At 40.0% G+C, this 22,179-nt stretch overlaps 1 protein-coding gene across 2 annotated transcripts in view; it reads left to right on the top strand.

The window, feature by feature from the left end:
• Positions 1-22,179, top strand: part of KLHL32 (kelch like family member 32) — a 259,608-nt gene that overhangs the window by 198,002 nt on the left and 39,427 nt on the right. For both annotated transcript variants that reach the window (XM_023205880.2, XM_023205878.2), the window contains one exon: positions 6,592-6,807. In XM_023205880.2, coding sequence (XP_023061648.1) covers positions 6,592-6,807 — 216 coding nt within the window. The remainder of the gene's footprint in view (positions 1-6,591; positions 6,808-22,179) is intronic.

Raw genomic sequence — 22,179 nt, 5'->3', positions numbered from 1 at the left:
AATGACATTACTCTTGTTTTAACCTTGAGAGGAGTTTATTATTATCTTTAATCCAAGTCGTAGTTTTCTATACTGACAGTACATGATGTTTATTTTTCTTTCACAAGTCAGTGGCATTCTCAGAACTAGATGAGACAACAAGAGAAATAGGTGTTTTTAAGGCTTTGTTTTGAAGGGTGCCTCATCTAGTTCTAAGAATGTCAGAGCACCTGTTTTTAAGATGACTGCATCCACTACAGACTATCTCCATTCTCTCCCCCACAAACAGATATCATATAATTATGTATAATGTGTATAATTTCTGTGCCAGAGGCATGATTCAACTGCAGTGTGGATGGGCAAGGGGTTATTGACGAGCCAGGGAGCCACGGCAGTAGCCAAAACTAAGACTACGTTTCAGAAATTCAGATGAGTCTCAGCTTGTATCATCATTGGCACACAAGACACAGCTCTTGAGCATGAGATCCCTAAGCTAGGCTGTGGGTTGTGTGTGGTAAATACGCCGACTCTAGGTATAAGGCTACATGTTTTTCTCTCATTCAAGAAGATATAGTAGAACACAAGTGAGTCTGGGTGGCATTATTTCAGAGATAGGCTTAAATCTACTCTAAATTATAAACAAAGTACTTCTTGTATGAACTTTGGTCATTTATTACTAGTACCTGCCTAATTGAGATATTGAGAGACACCACAAAGGTGATGGCCACTCTGCTGTAGATAAGACCCACCAGGGGACATCAGTGAGGCCAAGACTAGTTGTTCTCTTGCTGCCTTCACTGGTTTGGGAAGGGTGGGCTGCAAGGCCACAGGGTCAACACTGTCCTCAGACTGCCCTCCTTCCTCCCACTCATGTCCTAACTGCTTGATAATTGCCTTGCAAATGTAATTACACTTTAATATAAACCAAAATAAAACAATATTTGCCTTTCCCATATTTTTACCCCTACCATATTTGGTAGTTAATCTCAGGAATAACCATTGAAGGAATCAATTAGGGGAAAAGGCCACACAGAAAGACTGAGTTTGGGGAATATATAATGTTTAAAAATTATTGAACTTGAAAAACTGGTGTTTATTCCATAGTTAGTGTGGTATTGGGGACACATTTTATGGCTCTTCTTCTGTTATTTAACTTGTCATTCACACTATGAGAAACAAATAGAAGGAAAAAGAGAAGCCAAATAGCCCTAAACCAAAGGAAAATAAATACTATTTAAAAATATTCCCCAAAGAACAACAATGTATGCACCATAATTCTGAATAGAAACTAAATTTCAAGTGAGAAGCAGTGTGACAGAAATGAAACCTTTTTAGAAAAAAAAGAGAAAGATTTTCTTTTACTCAAGAGAGTTTCTTGTTGCTGAGCTGTAATTTCCATTCAAAACCACTGCCGCTACCTGGGTACTCGCGTTTTTAAGTCACAGAATGTAGGAGAACTGAAACAATCTCGTAATTAGGAAAAAGTGTCATTTGAAAAGATATTAAAATCTTTTGATCTAAGTAGCCAATTGATAGAGGAAATAATTCTCTGTTGGACTGAAAAAGAAATTTGGGGTGGATTGATTTTTTTGTCACAGAAGAATGATTATATTGTACTTGTTCAGTAACACTTTCAACTCTAGTCATTATTACCAATTTTCCCACACAGAAAACAGAATGATCACTGGCTTTGCCTTTATGTGTATGTGTCAGAAGGCCAGAAAGAGAAAGGGACAATCAGGGAGGCCTGTGAGGTATGAAAAATGGCCTGATTTGGACAAGGTTCAGAATTGGATAGACATATTGGAAAGACATGGGCTATTCTGTTTTTGCCTAATTATAAGTAAACAGAAAAAGCTCGTGGGCGTTCTTTCATTAAACACACATGTATTAAGCATCTGCTCCCTACTGGATACCAGGGACACACAAGGTGTGAAACACAATCTTTGCTTCCAAGAAGCTTAGATTTGGTAGAGAGAGAGAGATCTGCAGTCAGAGGGTGCTTGCAGTGACAAGTGATGTGCTAGACATGTTTGCACAGGGCAGAGTAGAAGCACACAGGAGGATGTGGTCAATTTGACCTGATCCAGGGAAGTTGAAAAGATGATCTGGTTTCTTCATTCAGCAAGTGCAGCTTGAATGTACCTGGCGTTGTTCTAGGCTCTGGGGATACAGTGTTGAACAAACCAGCAGCTCCTTCCTCCCACAGAGCTTACTGGGGGATCAGGGGAGGAGACAAACACATTATAAACAAGTAGGCAAATAAATGCCGGAGATAATTATAGGTGGTGACAAACGCTGGAGATAATTATAGGTGGTGACAAACTCTAAAACAAACAAGATGGAGAAATGTGACTGAGGGTGACGTGGAGAGGAAGGGAGATGTGCTCTATAGGGTATTCAGATGAAACAAGGGTAACACAAATCCTCCCCCATGGGAATTTTGCTTAGGCTGCTTCTTTGACTTGGAGCATCTCCCTGAAATCCCACCATCATCCTGCTTTAAAATGTAGGTTTTGTTATTATTGAGTTATGGTGAGGCCAACAGATCAGGAGACAACTCCCATTGAAAACATGGTTTGTTTCTGCTCCAATAAGAGGGCACAGACCACACCTCCAGGACCACATAGGGAAGCCCCAGGGTTGGTGAGGAGGTAGAAGGAGTGAGGGGGGAAAAGTGGATCAGAGCCTTTATAGTGGTATCTGCAGGAAGCAAGTGGGCAAGGCAGGGTTAGCAGGCTTATGATTGGCTAGTTTGATAGTTTCCGTGGGTTCTAGAGAGTAGGGGCTGGCTTTGGTTGTCTGGTACTTGGCCCTGGGATGATGGGGACAGAGGACTATTGCCTTCTGGAGTGTAGAAGCCACATAGAGGAGGTGGTTTAGAGTAATGGTTCTGGATTGGTTACTTTGCATATGAAAGCCGTTTGCTCTCTCAAAGAATTGGCTAGCCCTGGGAGGGGCAGTCTCTTCCCAGTCAGTGAGACCCCAGGTGCCAGAACATAGAGAATACAGAAATAAAATGTTGTTAATATACATCCCCATCCCACCCTTTGCCAAGTGAACAAAGGGTGCTTTTCCTTCAACTCTCAGCACCAAACGGCTTCTCAGGGAAGCCTTTACTAACTTTCTACACCAAGTCAACTCCAAGTTAGCCCTTTACTAACTCCAGGTCAAATCCCTGTTAGGGACACTCAGAGTCCTATATTCTACTCTTCGTAGCTTTTACCTCAATTATAGTTTTCCATGTAATTGTAAGGTTTTCAGATTTATGGCTTTCTCCTCCAGTAGACTATATATCCCATAAGACCTGGGGATTGCCTTTGTTTGCTCATCTGTGTTGCCAGTTCCTGCTGTAGTCCTGGCACATAGTGTGAATGTGTAGGTTGTTGTCATGGCTAGAGCTAAGCCAGGGTGGACAGGGTTGCTGCACTGTAGGATGTGAAGATCGCAAAATCCAGGTCATGGAAGGCTATACAGTGTTACTGAGTTTGGACTTTTTCCCAAAAGCAAATTGGAACTTATTAGTGGGTTTTAAACAGGTAATAAATATGGCCAGATTCTTGTGAAAAGACAGGATGGAGAGTTTGCTACTGGAAGCAAGAATGGTAATTTAGGACACCGTTGCAAGAAGTCCAGACGGGATGATAAGGGACAGAACAAGAAATACTAAAGAGGAAAAAGAGACAGGACTGGCGATTGACTAGATAAAAGGGAGGAATATGGGCCAGCTTTTGGGTTCTTTATGTGGGTGTCTAGATGTGACTGTTATCTAAGAGAGGAGATACAGGAGAAGATGCAGGCTATTATAAACTAAGCTCAGTTTAGGCCGGGCACAGTGGCTCACACTTGTAGTCACCAAATCATGAGGTCAAGAGATCGACACTATCCTGGCTAACGCAGTGAAACCGTGTCTCTACTAAAAATACAAAAAATTAGCCGGGCGCGGTGGCAGGCGCCTGTGGTCCCAGCTACTCGGGAGGCTGAGGCAGGAGAATGGCGTAAACCCGGGAGGTGGAGCTTGCAGTGAGCCGAGATTGCACCACTGCACTCCAGCCTGGGTGACTGAGTGAGATTCCGTCTCAAAACAAACAAACAAACAAAAAAACTCAGTTTGGACATGATGAGTTTATGACTGTGGGATATCCAAGAGACAGCATCTTCTTATAAGCAGTTGGGAAAATGAATTCAGAGGTTAGGAGAAAGATGTGAGTTAGTTATATAGATGTGGCAGGCATTAACTTGCAATTAGTTTTTATCTTAATTCTATGGTTTTTATTTTGGCCACCCCCTCTTTCCCTGAGTTAATGGTGTGCCTTATTCAAGACTGGAATATCTAAAGAAAACACATGCTTCATTTTGACCTCCTTGCATCAGTGATTAATCATGGTTTATGGATCCCAAACAACAATGCTCAAATATACTTTATTGTTCTTGCTCTCCCCGGCAACCTACTGTGTACTTTCCACGTGCCAAACTTTTATGGTAAGTGCTTTTCATACATTATCTTTATGCCAACCCTATGAGCTCATTGAGCTCTTAAATTTGTACTTGGGGGAAGCCGGACACCGTGGCTTACGCCTGTAATCCCAACACTTTGGGAGGCCGAGGCGGGCGGATCATGAGGTCAGGAGTTCAAGACCAGCCTAATCAATATGGTGAAACCCCGTCTCTACTAACAATCCAAAAATTAGCTGGGTGTGGTGGTGCGCGCCTGTGGTCCCAGCTGCTCGGGAGGCTGAGGCAGGATAATCACCTGAACCTGGCGGCAGGGGTTGTGGTGAGCTGAGATCGTACCACTACACTCCAGCCTGAGCGACAGAGCAAGATTCCGTCTCAAAAAAAAAAAAAAAGAAAAAGAAAAAAGAAATTGTACTTGGGGAATAGCAGAGATTCAGTGACTGACCCAAGACCCCAGCCAATGGTGTGTCAAGCTGGATTTGAGCCGAGTCTGCCTGCCTCTACCGCCCTTGCTCTTCTCTGCCTGCCTTGGTTGCCTCCAAGTGCCTGTGGTGGCTGATGGTTTGTTTGGTCCTGAATGCAACTCTCCTCTTTTTTCAACATATAAAAGACTTATTTTTTAAAAGTCTAGAAGTATATATACAAAAACATTAATAGTGATTATCTCTGCATGGTGAAATTATGACCGATTTTTGTTTTCCATACTTTGTGTTTCCTGAATTTTATGAAATGAGCATTTATTACTTTTTATAACTAGAAATGGCACTCTTTCTCTAACAGCAGTATTTTTTGTTTCCCATCCACAATACTATTGTTGGGCATTTAATGAAGTGTATTGCTTCCCACCTTCCCCCATCACATTAATGGAAAGTTTAAAAGCAGCATTATTGGTGCTTATTTTGCTTACACATGGTTTAACCAAAAGGACGAGAAGCAATGGTTTTGCTTAAGGCTCACAGAGCCCATCTGCCCCAAAAGGAGGAGTGCGTGCTATGTTAGCATTGCCTTGGGGTGAGTTTTCTTTTTCCTTCAGCTCCCTGCTTTATACAGTTATCTACTGAGGTGCAAACTGTGCACCTCAGTAAAGACTTCTTAATACTCTTAGATAACTAGAAAGGGGGGAAAGTATGTTGAAAATTACTTGGATTTATAGAGTGAAATGGCTGTTTGATAGCATTCTGCATTCCTCAAGTTATTGGAAAAATATTGCTCATAATTATGTTAATAATTATAAGTTAAAAGTGAGGGGAATGTAGGAAACAGCCCACTCTCATTCTACTTGACATATGTAAATTTTCTTTCAACAAGTGTACTGTAGCTCTGATTTTTGCGAGGGTACAGTGACAAAAGTACAGTGGAAGCTGTGACTCTCTGGAGGCATAATTGTAGAGCCTTGGCTATGAGCTTGAGACTGCAGGTAAAATCCTCCCAAATTTGAAGCATTTCTGTAGAAACTCTTCAAAAAGGTGGGAAAAATGGAATGTTTGAGGCTGAGAAAAAAAACAAAGAACAATTACAAATCATCCATCTTAGGTGGATTCAATATAGAATTATTCAAACAGGAGTCTTTTCTGTGAGATTTCCTCATTTCCTGAGACCTTGTATATAAAACTCTGGGTTTTAGTTAAGACAGGATGGGTTGTTTCGACTTAAAGACCTACTTAGTTTGAAGTTTTAGAAAAAGAGCAGAGTCAGTCTGTCTTCATACAGTTTATGTCATCTAATCATGAATCTCCGTTTACCTGCCCTTACATTATCTTTAGTAGAGAAAAAGCTATAAAATATGGTAAGGGTAGAAAAATCAATTGCCCTCATTAGTAAAATGTCTCTAGAATGTTGCAAAATAACATTTCAGCCCTTGAAACCAGAGACCCCTTTCACTCCTTTTATTAAGATGTCTTTAAATATATGGGTTTTAAGAAGAGTAAAATGAGGAAAAATTATGAATTCTAGAATAGCCGTTCTCTACGCAGAGCCTTATAATTGTGATTTCTAGTTTGTTTGTTTGTTTTGTTTTGTTTTTTAACACTAGCCCTCCCATTTCTCCCACCTCTGTGATGAGAACCTTAGTGAGTCCATCTGAATTTCTTGCCTGCTCTTTCTTGGATTGATTTCTAAGAGATCTTTTTTCATTTTTATTTTTTTGGCACCCAGGAATTAAATAGCTTTAATTACTTGGATCTGTACAGACTTGCTGACCTCTTTAACCTCACTTTGTTGGAGAAGGCAGTGATCGATTTCTTAGTGAAACATCTCTCTGAACTCCTGAAGAGCCGCCCGGAAGATGTTCTAACGCTTCCCTATTGCCTGCTTCAGGAGGTGCTGAAGAGCGACCGCCTGACCTCCCTGAGCGAAGAGCAGATCTGGCAGGTAAGGGCGCTGTGCACGGTCCTCTTTTGGCACTGAAAAGGCATGCCATGATTTTAAGTTAAAGGATTGAGGAACAATTACCACTATTTTAGCGGCTTTGGTCCTCATGGAGTTGTTTTAGAAGTCATGCTTCCTTGACAGACAAGTGATTGGAGAACACTGGCCCTTGAGGCTCAGAGCCCTCAGCGGACTCTGCAGCTTAACTCAGGGAATTGCAGGGGCGATCCATGAGACCCTCACTGTGGCTTCCCAGAACCTAACATGGTCACATCTGAGTCAAGGGATTTTTTTTTTTCCTGATAAAAAATTGTTTCTTAAACAAAATATGACAAAAAAAATGGATTGTAAAGTGATATATATGCATATTTAAGACCAGTAGAATCAAAGTAAATTTGGGCCTTTGCTGTAAACAATTCAGAAACATTTCTTTGTTGCAATAGAGAGCAGCTTGGATCTCGAATGAAATGAAGCTCTTCTTGCATAGCAGTGGAAAAATCTCCATCCTTAGCTCATTCTGCATTCATTGCTATTTTCCTAAGCCCTGCCTTTTCGCCTGACATAGCATTCTTTTCACATTGTGTCGTTCCTTTGTCTAGAGGACAGGAGGATGTTTTGTGGTTTGAAGTTGATTATTCAATTTAAATCCTCTTCTGCTCATCCCCAGTGACTGTTTCTTGAACAATCCACATGGCGTCTTTGGGGAATATTCAGAGAGCCCATCTTCCTCCTCCCTATCACAGCCTGTCTATCTCACTCGCTGAAGCACTGGCTAGCCATTTTGTTACTTCTAAGGTGCCATGCCTCCAAGATTTCACGATCATTTGAAAAATAATTATATACAGACTACCAGGGAAAATTTAAAGTCTTCTACTAGCTGATTAAACAGTGAATCCCTGGTATCTTATCAAGTGATATTTAGGGAGTATTTTAATTCTGGCCAAAATAGTCATATAGGTAGCTGTTAATTATTCAGTAGCTAACTCTACTCACTGATTTTTTTCCTGATGCTTTTCTGCCTTATTTCATTATTTGTGTTATTTTAATCAGTAACTTCCCTCTTCATTATTGCTTCCACCAGAGGGAATTAAAGAGCTGCAGTGTCCTGAAGGCCTTCTGGGTCCCAGGCTCTTTGCAAACTTATTGACAGCAGGCCTGAAAGAATGGCTATTATCACTGCATGTACCAGATGAACAAAATGAGCCTTCCGTGCCTTACTCAGAGTCACAGAGCAGGGCCAGCCTTCAAATTTAAGTCTGCTAACACCCGACCCCATGTCTTCACTATTCCACACTGTCTTGATAAAGAAAATATAAGGACCAAAAAGACACTAAAGAATAAATTTTCGTGGCTCCTTGGGTATTTTTGGTAATGTTTGTTCAGGCAGAGGTTGAATAGGTTGGCGAGGATCTGTTTTTGGTAGAAATTTCAATTATCTGTGGCTCTCTCTTATAAACACAAATCAACAGAATTTACTTTGGTCAGTTCAGAGTGGGAAGTAGCCAAATTTTCTTCACTTCCCAAGGGAAAAAGAAATATTTGTAATGAATCCTGCATTTAATTTTTTCTAACTGAATTGACGTCTGAGGCTAACCATCCTCGTGGCTTCTATCTCTTTTTGTGGCGCGGTTGAAGGCACTGCCAGAGATCGACATGGTAATGTGCAGATGGCTGAGTGTCAAGAAAATTCCATACTGTCCACTTAAGAGTTATCATAATTGCCTCTCTAAAGGTTACTAATATTATAATGTAGAATTTTAAAAGCTGATTTCTGCTGCAGGCAATAATTTTTTTAATACCTGGTCCTCAAGAAAGAATTAAAAGACTCACAGAAATATTATCAATTTAGGCATTCAGCAGGCAATAAGAAACTGTTTTTCCTTTATCTTAGTAAATAAGTATTTCCCTCATATTCAACCCCATAGAGAAAAATCAAATCATACCAGCTATTTTGCCTCAAGTGTAGTTAAGTTCATCATTTTTGCTGAGGTTATACTAGTAATGCAATATACCATGGAAGAATCTAATATTCAGCCCAGGGTAGAGATTGGGTATGCCAGAGGATTAGTGTCAGGGTGCTTTATAGAAGTGAAACTTGATGGACAGGCTGGAGACAGATCTACAGAATCTCATTAAATTGCTGAATTGTTCATTACGGAACGTTCTCGCTGTAATAAAGTGCTCATTGACTTTAACAAATCCCCATCCCATGTCTTAAAGAAGAAGAGTGAAGCAAAGAGTGTTGGGGAGGAGAAAGGAAATTGGCACAAGGTAGGACAGGTTATAGAAAACTGGATGGAGGGGGGCATGCTGTTTGATTAATATGTGCAACCAGTAACTTAGGTGAGAGCATGGTAAACACACACACACTTAGGCAGCTGGCTCTTCTACTATGTCCTGATAATGTAATCTGGGACCATTCCGTTTTTGGTGAAAGATCTAATTTTCATTATTCACCAGACTTCATGCAGTCTGGCTCTGAAGACCTGTCATAAGAACCTTCAAATTATCCTCACTGAACCAACTCTTTTCCACTTTTTCCTGCTGTTCCTTACCCAGGCCCTTTCCTCGACAAAATGTGCTGTATGCAGACCACAGTAATCATTCTGTGGATCTGCGAATCTGTAAAATACCCCAAGATGATGCCTTGGAATTGTTCTTTTTTATCCATCTGACCTTTTTAAGCTTTATTCTGAGTCTTTTCTCTCACAGAAATCTTCTTGGTCCCTCCTAGACAAATTTTTATCGCTTCCATTTCAAGTCTGAAATGACTTGATCTGTTGGTTAATTTCACTCTATATTTAGAGGTAACATAGAGAGTTGTACACATACATACCTTAGAATGGATAAGGGATAGAAGTTCCCTAAAATATATTGTTTTTTAAAAATTTAGTTTAATTCAGCTCAACAATTTGGTTTTATGTTTCAAGGCCAACAATTTATCAGGTTCCAGATGAAAGACACCAAATTGGCTATTGGGTTCAAAGAAAGGAGACTAAAACCGAACAAATCAGCTGAAATGGAAATATGGGACATGAGGTCACTTGCATTTGTGACCTGGCAAATCTCTATCCATTTGATTTTGCTTTTGGATTTTAGCTCCCAATTAGAACTTCATTTCAGTAGGGCCCTGTTAAATATCTTCTGTTAGATTTTACATATATTTTCAGACTGTTGAGCCAGTGTCTTGCCATAGGAGCTAGGAAGTGCAAGAAATGGGGAGATGTTGATCAAAGGGCACAAAACTTTCAGTTAGAAAATAAACAAGTTCTAGGGATCTAATGTAGAGTGTGGGTTCCAGGGATATGTTCATTAATTTGATTGTGGTAGTCATTTCCCAGTGTATATGCATATCAAATCATCATGTTGTACACCTTGAATCTATACAATCCTTCTCTGTCAATAAAATATTTTTAAATAAGCCAAAACATGGCAATTCTTCATTACAAAAACATAGAACAGCACATAGAAATAATTCCATATCATTCTCATGATCAGATCTGTTTTCATTTTCATAGGAAGTGCTGAGTAATCTCTGTTTTCTTTTCAGGAACATGCATTTCCCACATTTTCTGCCTTTAGGTTCTCTTTCACCAGAGTGAGAAGGAGATTACTGTTTTCCATGGCAGTACAATTTATAGAAAACGCCTGAATATAACATCAGTTCTTATATACAGTAGCATAGGGAGAAAGTATGGCTGCCCACCCATCAGAATGTACTGAGCACCTACTAAATACCCAAAATTATGCTAGAGTGGAAGGAAGGCAGAGGACAGGTCTGCCAACTCCGTTTTCCTCTCCCAGGCCTCCTCCCAAATGGAGAGAATCCTTCTGATTTTAACCCATAAGTACAGCTCTCTGAATTTTTATTTTATCTCCAAAGTAGCAGAAACAAGAAAGATATTTAAAAATGAAAGGAAACAGCTCTGGGTGTGGTGGCAGGCACTGTGATCCCAGCTACTCCGGAGGCTGAGGTAGGAGAATCAGTTGAACCGAGAGGCAGAGGTTGCAGTGAGTGGAGATCGCGCCACTACACTCCAGCCGGGATGATAGAATGAGACTCCATCTCAAAAAAAAGAACAGCACTTTTCTTACTTTATTAACCTTGGGGTTGAGGACACTTCCAACTTGTATTCTGAGTCTCACTTTGCCTGGACTTAAGTAGATACTAAGACCAAAAAATTCACTGGCTATGTGAGTGACGTCAAACAAGATGAGACCTCAGCGGGGAGGGTTGCCTTTATTCTATTAGGTTGGTGCAAAAGCAATTGCACAAATCTAAATTGTGTCCTATTTTAGTGTGGCAAAGAGGGACCATGTCACCTGATTTGGGGCTGGGGCAATCCTGTTCATATTTATCCGTGATTATCCATCCCTAGAGGCAGAGGCTGTGCTGTAGTGTTTGCATTACCTACTGCCATGTTCTTTTGCACTCTATTAATAATAAATAAAAACTATAATTTAGAGTTTCCATATTAAAATGTATTGAATGGATAATAAGACATCCTACTATTCCTACATAAGGCTGGATTTATTCTAAGAAAATTGATATAGAAAATGAGTTTGGCCTGCATTTTTCCTTATATTTTTGTTGGAAATTTGCTTCCCTAAGTCATACTCTTAATTACACATTCATTTTATATCTTGAGAGACATAAGCCACATATTGTTTAGTCAACAGTCTCAAATGCAGTGGTTTGTTGACATGCTCCTCCTGGGCTTTTATGTATACCACAGGATCAGCCACGTTACAGTTTGACTTAATCATTTTCTTCAAAAGGAGTCCCAGAAGTGAACCCAAACAAAAAACTACTATCCCTTTGTAGTTGGAAAGTAGAGGACACTAGTGATGTACTCGGCTTTCATCTTTTATCCTTCGATGATAAATTGACCCAAATGTACCTCTGGCCAGGAGGAAGCAAGGACTTTAAATAGTACTATATGTCAAACAATACTATTAAAATACTTCCAATTTGAATATCACATCACAGTTTTGAGAATGCATCTGCATTTATTATTGCTTCGTTCTCCTGTAGAACAAAAGGGGAAACTGAGGCAACATATCTAGGAATCAAACTCATGTCTTCTAATTCTTGAGCTATGTCTACTTTGGTCTATAGCTTCTAAAGTTGTAATAGAAGCTCAGAAATACTCAGGCGATGGGCACAGAGGTGCATCCAATTAATCCTATGACTTTAACAGGAATTAAGAAGGGCTTGATTAGCTGGGCACGAGTGGCTCACGCCTGTAATCCTAGCACTTTGTGAGGTTGAAGCAGGCTGATCGCTTGAGCCCAGAAGTTTGAGACCAGCCTGCGCAACATAGTGAGACCCCTGTCTCTACGAAAATATTAGCTAGGCATGGTGGCATGCACCTGTAGTCCCAGCTACCCAAAGGGCAGGTTCACCTGAGTCCAAGAAGTTGAGGCCGCAGTGTGCTGTGATGGCACCACTGCTCTCCAGCCTGGGCAACAGAGTGAGACCCTGTCTGGAAAAAAAAAAAAAAAACCCAGAAAACAAAAACAGAAAAAAGAGCATGATCATTCTAGTTCCCTTGGGTAGTGCCCATGGATTGAACAAATCATGGCCTCTGTGCCTGCCTCCATGTCTGTGTCATGTTGCTAATTCTAATTCTGTTAGATGACATATGCCTCATTCATTCTTTCATTCATTCCAAATAGTTATTGAGTGCCTGCTCTGCCCAGCCGTGTCCTGTGGGGTACTACTATTGCCTGCCATATGACGGGTGCTAGACAGTCAGTAATGGGAAGGACCAACAGGGTCCTGCTGTCATGGGCCTGACAGTGTCTGATGTGGGGCTTTCCGCTTGCTGCTCTTTCCCACCTGCCCAATTCCTTCCCAGTGAGGACTGACCTGTGCCAAATAGCATAATGATTTCTTTGCCAAGTTGGGGCACGTTGAAACGATATGGGTACAATGGAGATGACATGCTTTTGACTGGATATTTCAATACCAACCACTGTCCTTTCACCTTTTGTTCAATGCTTTGCTTATTGTTAACTCTCAATTGTTGTATGCACCCTCTAAACAGCTTCACAAACATTTGTCAATCCATGTGATGCAGTCCAAGCCTCAAACACATCAGGCTGTGGGTAAATATTTAATCAAAAAATTCTACAAGCTGTGTTCATGTTTTAATATATGGACCTTGGTAACTAGAAATGGAATAAAATACTAAGAACTCTTATCCTCAAACAAATTACAATTTTTCATCATGTTCCTGCCCTTCTTCAATTCTCTTTCATACATGCATGTGTTGTTACTATTATTTTCCCAGATAGCTACTTTCTGGGTATCTTCATAATATCTCCTATTTTTTAAACTTACCACTTCTTAAACTCATGAAATTCGTACCTGTAGTCCCAACTTACAAATTTGTACCACTTCTTAATTTTCTTTCTGAAACTTCTTATAGTTTCTCCCAACTACGTATAGTTTTTTCTACAAATGTGATGAGGGTATCTCCGTTTCCTTCTTCTTAGATGTTAGTAAAGAGACTAAACAGTGGCTCCTTTGCATCCCAAATAATGTTATGCCGAGAGGATGTTTTATCCTTTGAGGGGCCCCCAGCTGGACATGGAGTAATGCTGCTATTTCAGGGATTGGTTCTCCTAGTTGCCAGAGCATATATTTAGTCTTTCCTCCTGATCTACATGCAGCTAACTCCTCTGTGAGGGTGCATCCCCCAGTAGCTTGACTCGTGGCTTTGCTGCTGTTTGTCTGGGCTGTGTGCCTTTGCGAGATGCATGACATGTTCATTTCAGAGGGGCTTTGCTCCAGCTAATCCTCAGTGCTACTCAGCAATCCGCATTGCTGAGTAGCTGTGAGGGGCAGTGATTATCAGAAATTACAGGAGACCCAACTTGTGTTCATGTGCTGCTGTTCTCATGAGTTAATAGTTTTTTTTTTTTTTCTTTCCTTTTTTTTTTTTTTTAAAGAATAAGCACAACAGAACAAGGTGATTTATGAGATATGACATATTTATGTTCTCTGCTTCTAATTTTCATTGTGATTCATGTTGTTTCCAGACTGATATTTTTGTTGTTGCTGCTGTGAGAAGGAAAAAGATGACTGGAGAATATTACTTATGCATTGGTGGCCTGCAGTAATATTGCTGCTACCTGGGTTATCAGGGATTTAAAAGTAAAACCCAACTATAAGCCATATACAAGGTAGAAACCCTGAGGCTAGCATAGAAGTCCATCAATAATAATACCAACAATAATAATTCTTTACAAGCCTAAAGAGCTTTATATTTTAAAGCATTTCACACACATAATTTCTCTTGAGTCTCTCATCAGCCTTGTTAAGGTTGATAAGGCAAGTATGATCTAAATTTTAACTAGTGAGAAAACTAAAGCTTCTGGAAGTTCAATAGTTGACTCACTTCACAATATAGATTTCAATGGAGGTTTCATTGTATTCTCTTGAAATATAGCAACTCTTTAAGAAAACAGAACCTCAAAGTGCCTTATACATCTCATAAGTCAAAGGTTTTTATATATTACTCTATAATGAGTGAACCAGAAGTAGACATTTCCTAATAAATTACCAGTTTTCATTTTCACCTGTTGTGAGACTTTGTGGGAAGTTGCAAAAATGTCTCCAATAGAGTAGTACAGGAAAGTGTTGCTGAGGGTCTTTTTTGATCAGAGCCCAGAAACTGGGGCTCTGGATGGTTTGATAAGGAAGAATGCATAGAGATTTCTGGCAGAGGGAGGGAACCATCTTTTATTCCTTCAAAGGACACGATGGTGTAGTATAAAGCAGGAAATGAAAGACGATAAGGGAGGATCTCTTTAAAATCTGACCAAGAGACATAAATTAGAGTAAAAAAGAACCTGGAGTGCCATTATTTCTGCTGCAGTGACACAGACCATGTGGGAAAAAGTCTGTAGGCTGTTTTCCCTATTTGAGACCAGATATTGGAAGGAACAAATGGAAATGACTGATCATTCCATCTTCATTTTATGCCCAATATATTGAAATTTTAGAAATGTATGCAGCAGAAATTGACAGTTGGGTGATGGTTTAAATATGGGGCTTAAGAGAAAAGGTGAAAGATATAAATTTCTTGAAACTGATAAATGTTAGTCTCTTTCCAACACAAATGATCCTGTGAATCCGTTTTCTTCAGTGTTAGATCACAATCATGCTGATTGGCTGTGTCAGACCATAGAGATTTGCTGTTCTGGGAGTTCTGAAGGAGAGGATGTAAATTTACTTATAAAGTGACCCAGAGGCTCTAGAATTATTTACATTCTAAAGAGATGTCAGGAGAAGCCTCAACATTTGTTGTTGAATACTGACTTCCTTAGAAGTGCTTCTCCCACCCTTGCGTCCAAAACTTCTGCTACAAGGAAAAATAACACCCTGACTGAACACACCTGGAGGAGAAAAGTGGCCATTCTGAGATCATAATCAGGAAAGCATTCATATATCATTCTTGGGCTTTTTTTATGCTCATAATACAGAGTTATGCATTCGCCATGGTGAGGATCCACTCCTTCATCTGACCACCTCCTCCTTGTTACGTGCGGTGGCATGTTGATGAACTGCAAACCTATTTTGATATTCTGGTAGAGAAAGCATAACCAGGAAGACAAATTCAGGGGAAAAAAAGTCAATGAATGATTCTAAAGTTATGTATCAAAGATTTTGTGCGTTGTTCTCCTTTGTCTATAGGAAGAGTTACAAGTCAGTATTGGTAAGTGGCACGGTATTACTTATGCTTCAAGAACAGGAGCTAAAAAGACCCCGCACACCAGAGGCTGAGTGCACATATCTTCTGTGTGTGTGTTCTTGTTGACGAGGAATGCCCACATGCTACCTTCTCTGGCCACACAAGGAAATCAGGTAATTAAAGGAGTGATGGATGGTGCGCTAAAGTTTAAACGTTTTAGGAGGACCTATCTTATTAACACTTTAAAACAAGTGAGCATAATATCATTAATTTTGATTAATTCATTTGCTCTTAATATAGCTTTTAATTTGTAATTCTACATGAATTACAATGTAATTTGGCATTAATTATACTAAATTGACTATAAGTCAGCCAATCACAATGGAAAATTACTCACAGCTGAAACTAAAACTAAACCTCTCCATCCAGAAAGGACGACGCTTAGTTAAGTGGCAAATACACTTTAGGCATCTCTCTCTTTGGCAGTGAGAATGACATTGGACCTGCTGAGGACTGTAATCAATTCCTTATTCTGCCCACTGCTAGGACTACGTACTCTTTGGAGTGAAGCCGCATATCAATCCAATAAAGTGTAAATAATAAAGTAAACAAAGGGGTTGACTTATCAGGTTTGCCAGGTCCCCTGAAGAATCTTTTTGCTCCTCTCATCTCATGTAAGTTTTAGGCAATGTAGAGGGGCTGTGTAGTGCTTTAGAATGATTAATTCCACACCCCTTGGATTCTGGGAGTTAGAATAGGCACTTACCCAAATTGGCCTGCTTCTCGTCTTCATGCTCTGTGAAACAGCCAGGAAATCCTGTTTTCAACCCCATGTGTAGTCAGTATCCTGAAGCCACTCCTATTTGACCTATACACAAACTGCCTTCTGGGCAGAAGGAAGTCATGCCTTAAAAAGCCAGCACCACACTGAGAGAACTGAACCCTCAGGAGATGATGGAGCATGTGTCACTCATTGATAAAGCTTGTGGAAGGTGCCCGGGAGCACACAAGAAGTAAAGTGATCCGCTGAGGAATGCAGCACTTGAGAAAATGTGTGAGAGTGAGGATGGATTTGGAAAATACATGTGTTTGAACTACCTCCCAGATAGCTTTCTTTGACAACTGTCTTCTGAAAAACAAACAAAAACTCTGAGATTTTGCAGAAAGTCATATGCAGGGTTTGGCAATATTCTGTTTGAAGTTCATTTACATGTAGGTAGAACTACATAAATTTTGTACATTCTGGATACATTCATGGTGAGCAATTGGCTCATAAAATGAGACCCAGTTCAGAGGCAACAAATTTTGCTAAATATTGCATGGAAAATTCGAGGCTGTTATTTTAATAAGTCTTCTTTTTACCTTGTTAGTTATATATCCCATCTTATCATTCTCACACCCAATCTAGCTAATAAAATGGCATAAGTTTTATATAAAAATTTTGAGTAAAGAGTTTAACTACCCTGGATTCTGAGCCAACAGCCGTCCTGTCCTCTATCACTTACACATATGCAGGTGGGATTCACACAGTACACCCACTTGCAGGTAGACACACGCATACATATTAGATGCATATTAATCTTTGCAGCTAAAAGGCTTCCCTTTGTTTTGCAGCACTGACCTAAATCATAATACTCCCATGATTGGCTTGTTGGTCTCAGCATTAAAGAAAATAGAAAGTAGAAGCTTATTTTTACCACTCCAAGTGTATATTCCATTCATCACTAAACTTTTTAAGGATGTTAATGCCAGTAGTTTGTTAACAGAAACAGCTGTATAGATACAGCTTTATGGTGTTTCCATTCTCTCCAAATTCTTTTTATGCTAGATTTAGCGTGGCCTATTGCAGAATTTTTTATTCCTTTTCCCCAGATATTCTTTTTGATATCCACATTGGATTGCTGGGCTCCAGTCCCTTTCCTATCACTTGTGGTTCCCACCATAGCATCAAGTTCTTGAGGAAAAACAACTCCTGTTTGAGGCATGCCCGCTGATGGATGAGCTCTTTTGAGCTCTTAATGTTCTTACTGCTTTTAGAGAACTCTAAGGATTTTGGGGCAAAGGAACTAATACTGAAGTAAGCAGAGCAGTGAGACTGTGAGAAAACATTTACAGGATATTCCTGCCCTTGGTTTTATCGTCTCATCATTTAACAGCAGCAGAATAAATGGGTCTGCTAATGAAACAGCACTGAGAGGTTAGGTCATTGGAAGCCTTTTTAGTCATTTTGTGCTTTTCAAGAGTGAATTTGTTAGAATTATGCTGAATACCCACTTAAAGCCTCAGCTGATAACCCTACCTGTGTTTTATAACTCTGCACTGTCAGAACTCATAATAAGTCAAACATTTTTTCAGTGGTGCTCATAAGGGAGGGAAAAAAAACCCCACAAATTTAAGAGTAATTTCAGATTGTAAATGAAAAGGAGAGGCACGACTGTTCATTTGCACCAATCATGCCTTCCTTTCATCTGCTCTGATTAGGCCTGGTGCGGTTTCATCAGACTCCTCCATCACCGAGCTGTCACTCCAGCCGTCTGTTGATTGAAAACAATCAAGGCTCTGATGGCACAATTATTCTGACCCTTTAACTAGAGGCTGCTGTGATAATGAAAGGTTGATTATGATAGTTTGTGCCTCTTTCAGTTTGCCAAGAAGGTTAATTTGGGCATCAGACGGATGTTTAATGGGCGCTTGCTGGCTACACTGAGGTAAATGAGAACGTGCCGTCTTGGATATTGCATGGATATAGTTTGGCTGTCAATCATTGTCATTTGGAGTTTGTGCCTCACACTCTGGAAATCACATTTTATTTTTTCCTTGGGATTTAATTTATTCTGTGCCCTGAGGAAGTTCTTTCACTCGGTGACCTTCACAGCAGCTTTCTCTGCCTTTTTTTTTTCTTTTTTCAAATGGAGCTCAAAGGCACAACACATCTAGAAGAGCATTTTTCTTTCATTTTCACTTAAAAATGGAAACTTTAAAAATCCGTCCTTATCACTGCCTTCCAATAGCGCAAATGTTTCCATTCTGATTGTGCAGTGGGGAAGAATAAACGACAGAGATACTTTAGCCAGTTTGCTAATGCAGCAGCTCACACAGTTATTGTGCCCTGTTTCGCACAGTAACCAGCAAATGCAGTAAATTCAAAATGAGCACATATATGAAAGTGAGGGCTCCATTCTATCACTAGCATGTCTCACAACAGTTTGTGGAATTCCTGCTTCCAAACACAGCATCTTACTCCTGTTACCCTCCTTCTTGGCAAACACAGGGAAGGGGTTGAGGAAGGAAGACAGATACTTGTCTGTGGAAGCACTAAGGATATTAAAAGTTGCAAATTTCAATTTGTATAAATCCAGCACCTAAGCTTGTAGCTATTAGAAGTATAGGCTAAAAACGATACAGACATCTAATAATGCTGGTGTATACAATGTGCAGCTCACATTGTATTATAATGAGCTTTGTACCTCTTTCATGCATACCCTTTAAAAAGAAAAAGAGAGGAAAAGAAAAAATAAAGGAAAACCTTTATTTCTGTCTCCAAGATATGCATAGTGGTCTCATCATATATTAGGCACCTGAGAGCTAGAATCGTTTTGCCTTTTTTTGTTTGTTGTCTTTATTTATTTATTTATTTTTTCTCCAATGAACATTCAGCAGCATATTTTTACCTAGTCTGGGACATTTTTTCTCACATGTCAATTGGAAAACAATTAAGTCTATAGATGTTAAAGTGACAGCATCATAATGATTATAATTTTACTTCAAGTGTTCTATTTTCACATTATTTTTTTCTTGCTTTCAAAAAACCCTATTTGTTTTTTAATAGTAAAGAGAGTCATTAGGTGATCATTCAGTCTCACCTGAGAAGGCTCCAAAATTGAATTAAGTCATTGAATCCAGTTGTTGTTTTAATGTAGGCCTTATTTAATGAACAGTTCTGTTTAAAATGCTTATTTAAAAAAGAAATGAGAATGGGATTGTGTATATATGGTCTCACAAGATTCCTCACTGCAGTACACCACAAATGATTATTTTTTTATCTCTATAAAATAGTAAAATAGACCTCAGGGATGCTTCTTAAAATTATTGCTTAGTTGTGTCTTGTTTTTGTTTAATCAATGGGAACTAGAAAGATAATTTGGAGAGAAGTGCGTCAATCAAGTCAATCAATAGTTTTTGCTACTAGAAAAGTAATGCACGGTTTAATTTTCATATTAGCTTGTAGAATCTGTGACAATGAATTATTTTATTTTATAGATTCACTATGTTTTTAAAGTAATGGGACTCAAGCAAAGTCCGTTTCATCTTAAAGAAAGCATAACTCATTCTGTCAAATTGTTTCTGGTCTAAGCCTGACGGAGTTCTGAGTTTCCCCACATGTATACATTTTATATCAAACTCATCTCCAACACAGAGGGCCTTCTGCCCTCATACACTCAGATGACACGCCTGCCGCTGTCCTGCTCTCACGCAGACTCTGTCCACCCAGACTGCGCCCCTCAGCAGTGATGTTCCCGCTTGGGGCCTCTTGCCCTTCACTGCCTGCCTGTGCTGGCCATGCTTCTGCTACCAGACTGGACCCGCTCATGGGGCCCAGTTTCTTTTTCCTCTTCAACGTGTCCTTCGCTATCTTCAGGGTTCACCTTGTTCTTCCTCCTAACCTGATAAAGAATGTCTCAGACCTGTGATTTCCCCAGATTGGACTCCCGCGTTCTTTCATTCAATATTGACAGTTCTCAGTGAGGCTGCAATACAGTCTTTCTCTCAACTATCCTACAGATTCTCTTTTGCAACAGCTAGTACCTTCTACTCATTCCTTCCTTCTCCACAGTTCCCTCTTCTCTCATGAGTCTTCTGAGACTATCAGGCAGCTGGTTCTCCACCACGGGGCTATCTCTCTATATCTCTGATTTCTTTGCATGACTGCCGCAGGCTGGGCTCTCTAGGCCACTTCTCCCACCCGAACTAAGCCCTGTCCCCCTCTCTCGGCTGCTTTGATTCCTTACATGCTTGATTTCTGTTTTGAGACCCATCTGACATTTATTGTTTGTAATGATCCTTGTGTAACCCAAATCCTTTGATATGACTACCTGGGCATTGGCCCAAATCTTCTCTGAAATGTCTATTTGGATAAAAAAAAAAAAAAAAAAAAAATCTGTGATCACTGTGGTGAAAAGTGTATCTTCTTCGATAAAAATATTATTTGTATGACCAGCTTGGCCAACATGGTGAGATCCCATCTCTACTAAAAATACAAAAATTAGCCAGGTGCGGTGGTGCACACCTGTAATCCCAGCTACTCAGGCTGAGGTAGGAGAATTGCTTGAACCCAGGAGGTGGAGGTAGCAGTGCACCAAGATTGTGCCAGTGTGCTCCAGCCTAGGTGACAGCGTGAGACTCCATCTCAAAAAATACATATATAAATACATATATATATATATAAAATACGTGTACTGTACTTACAAGTGTTACAAAGTAGAAATAGACGATTCATAGTTCCCTAGTTTTTTATACTATGATGAAATGAAGTTAGAGAATGCAGCACAAAGTATGCTCTTTAAACATCAGTAGCCAGACTGAAATTCACCTAGTACAGGTAGTCAGTGGTGCCATCACATTGTGTGTATCCTTTGCAGCTCACTGACCGTGTAGACCCTGGCTCCCCTTCCCCAGCTGGCTGGCAGTGCTCCTTGTCCTATCCCCCTGACAGTAGAGTCTGGCCCTGACAGTGTTTAGTCCTGTGCTTCAGTTTGTGGGTTCCCCCATGCCAATCTCTACACCTCATGGCTCTAAAAGATGTTTAAAGTTACCTTTGACTATTCTTTTGTTTCTGTTTGGAGGCTGCCAACATTAAATCCTGAAATGCAACTTGGGTACTTTCTGGACATCTAAACTCATCAGAGTACCACTCGCTTGAGGGATTTGACTGTCTCTGTGTCAGTGACCTGGGGCAGCTGCTTGAGCCCCAGAGGTCCATTTGGTCATAATATTAAAGATTTGATTTCAGATGGTGAGCATATTTGCCAGTGAACCTGCTCTTGTGCTCTTGGCTTATTATTCTTTTTTCCTTTTTTTTTTTTTTTTTTTTTTTTTGAGACATGGTCTTGCTCTGTAGCCCATGCTGGATGCAGTGACACAATCATGGCTTACTGAAGCCTCACACTCCCAGGCCCAGGTGATCCCTCCATCTCAGACTCCCAAGTAGCTGTGACCATAGGCATGTGTCACTGTAGCCCAGCTTTTTTTTTTTTTTTTGGTAGAGACAGGGACTCCCTATTTTGCCCAGATTAGTCTTGAACTTCTGGGCTCAGTCAATCCTCCCACCTCGGCCTCCCAAAGTGCTGGGATTACAGGTATGAGCCACTGCATTCAGCCAAGCTCATTATTCTTGAATCAAGTCATGAAGAAATATTCAAAGGCTTGATGCTCTCAGGATGCTCTAGGGCATGTTTACAAATTAAACGTTTTTTTAACCATAAAATGTATAAATGTGCCAGCAACATTTAAGACATCAATGAAATGACAACATAGAAAGATGGTTCTTGTGTGTTTCTGAAAAATCTGTCTACAAAAGGCTTAAACTTCCAGATTTGCAGGATTCCCCCCCGACAATTCCAAATTTCATTAGAATATTTTAAAGGAACATATCAAGACACTCAAAATCAAGAAT

The sequence above is a fragment of the Piliocolobus tephrosceles genome, chromosome 5 (genome assembly GCF_002776525.5).
Source record: "Piliocolobus tephrosceles isolate RC106 chromosome 5, ASM277652v3, whole genome shotgun sequence".
Taxonomy (NCBI): domain Eukaryota; kingdom Metazoa; phylum Chordata; class Mammalia; order Primates; family Cercopithecidae; genus Piliocolobus; species Piliocolobus tephrosceles.
This window is presented reverse-complemented; position numbering and strand designations above follow the sequence as displayed.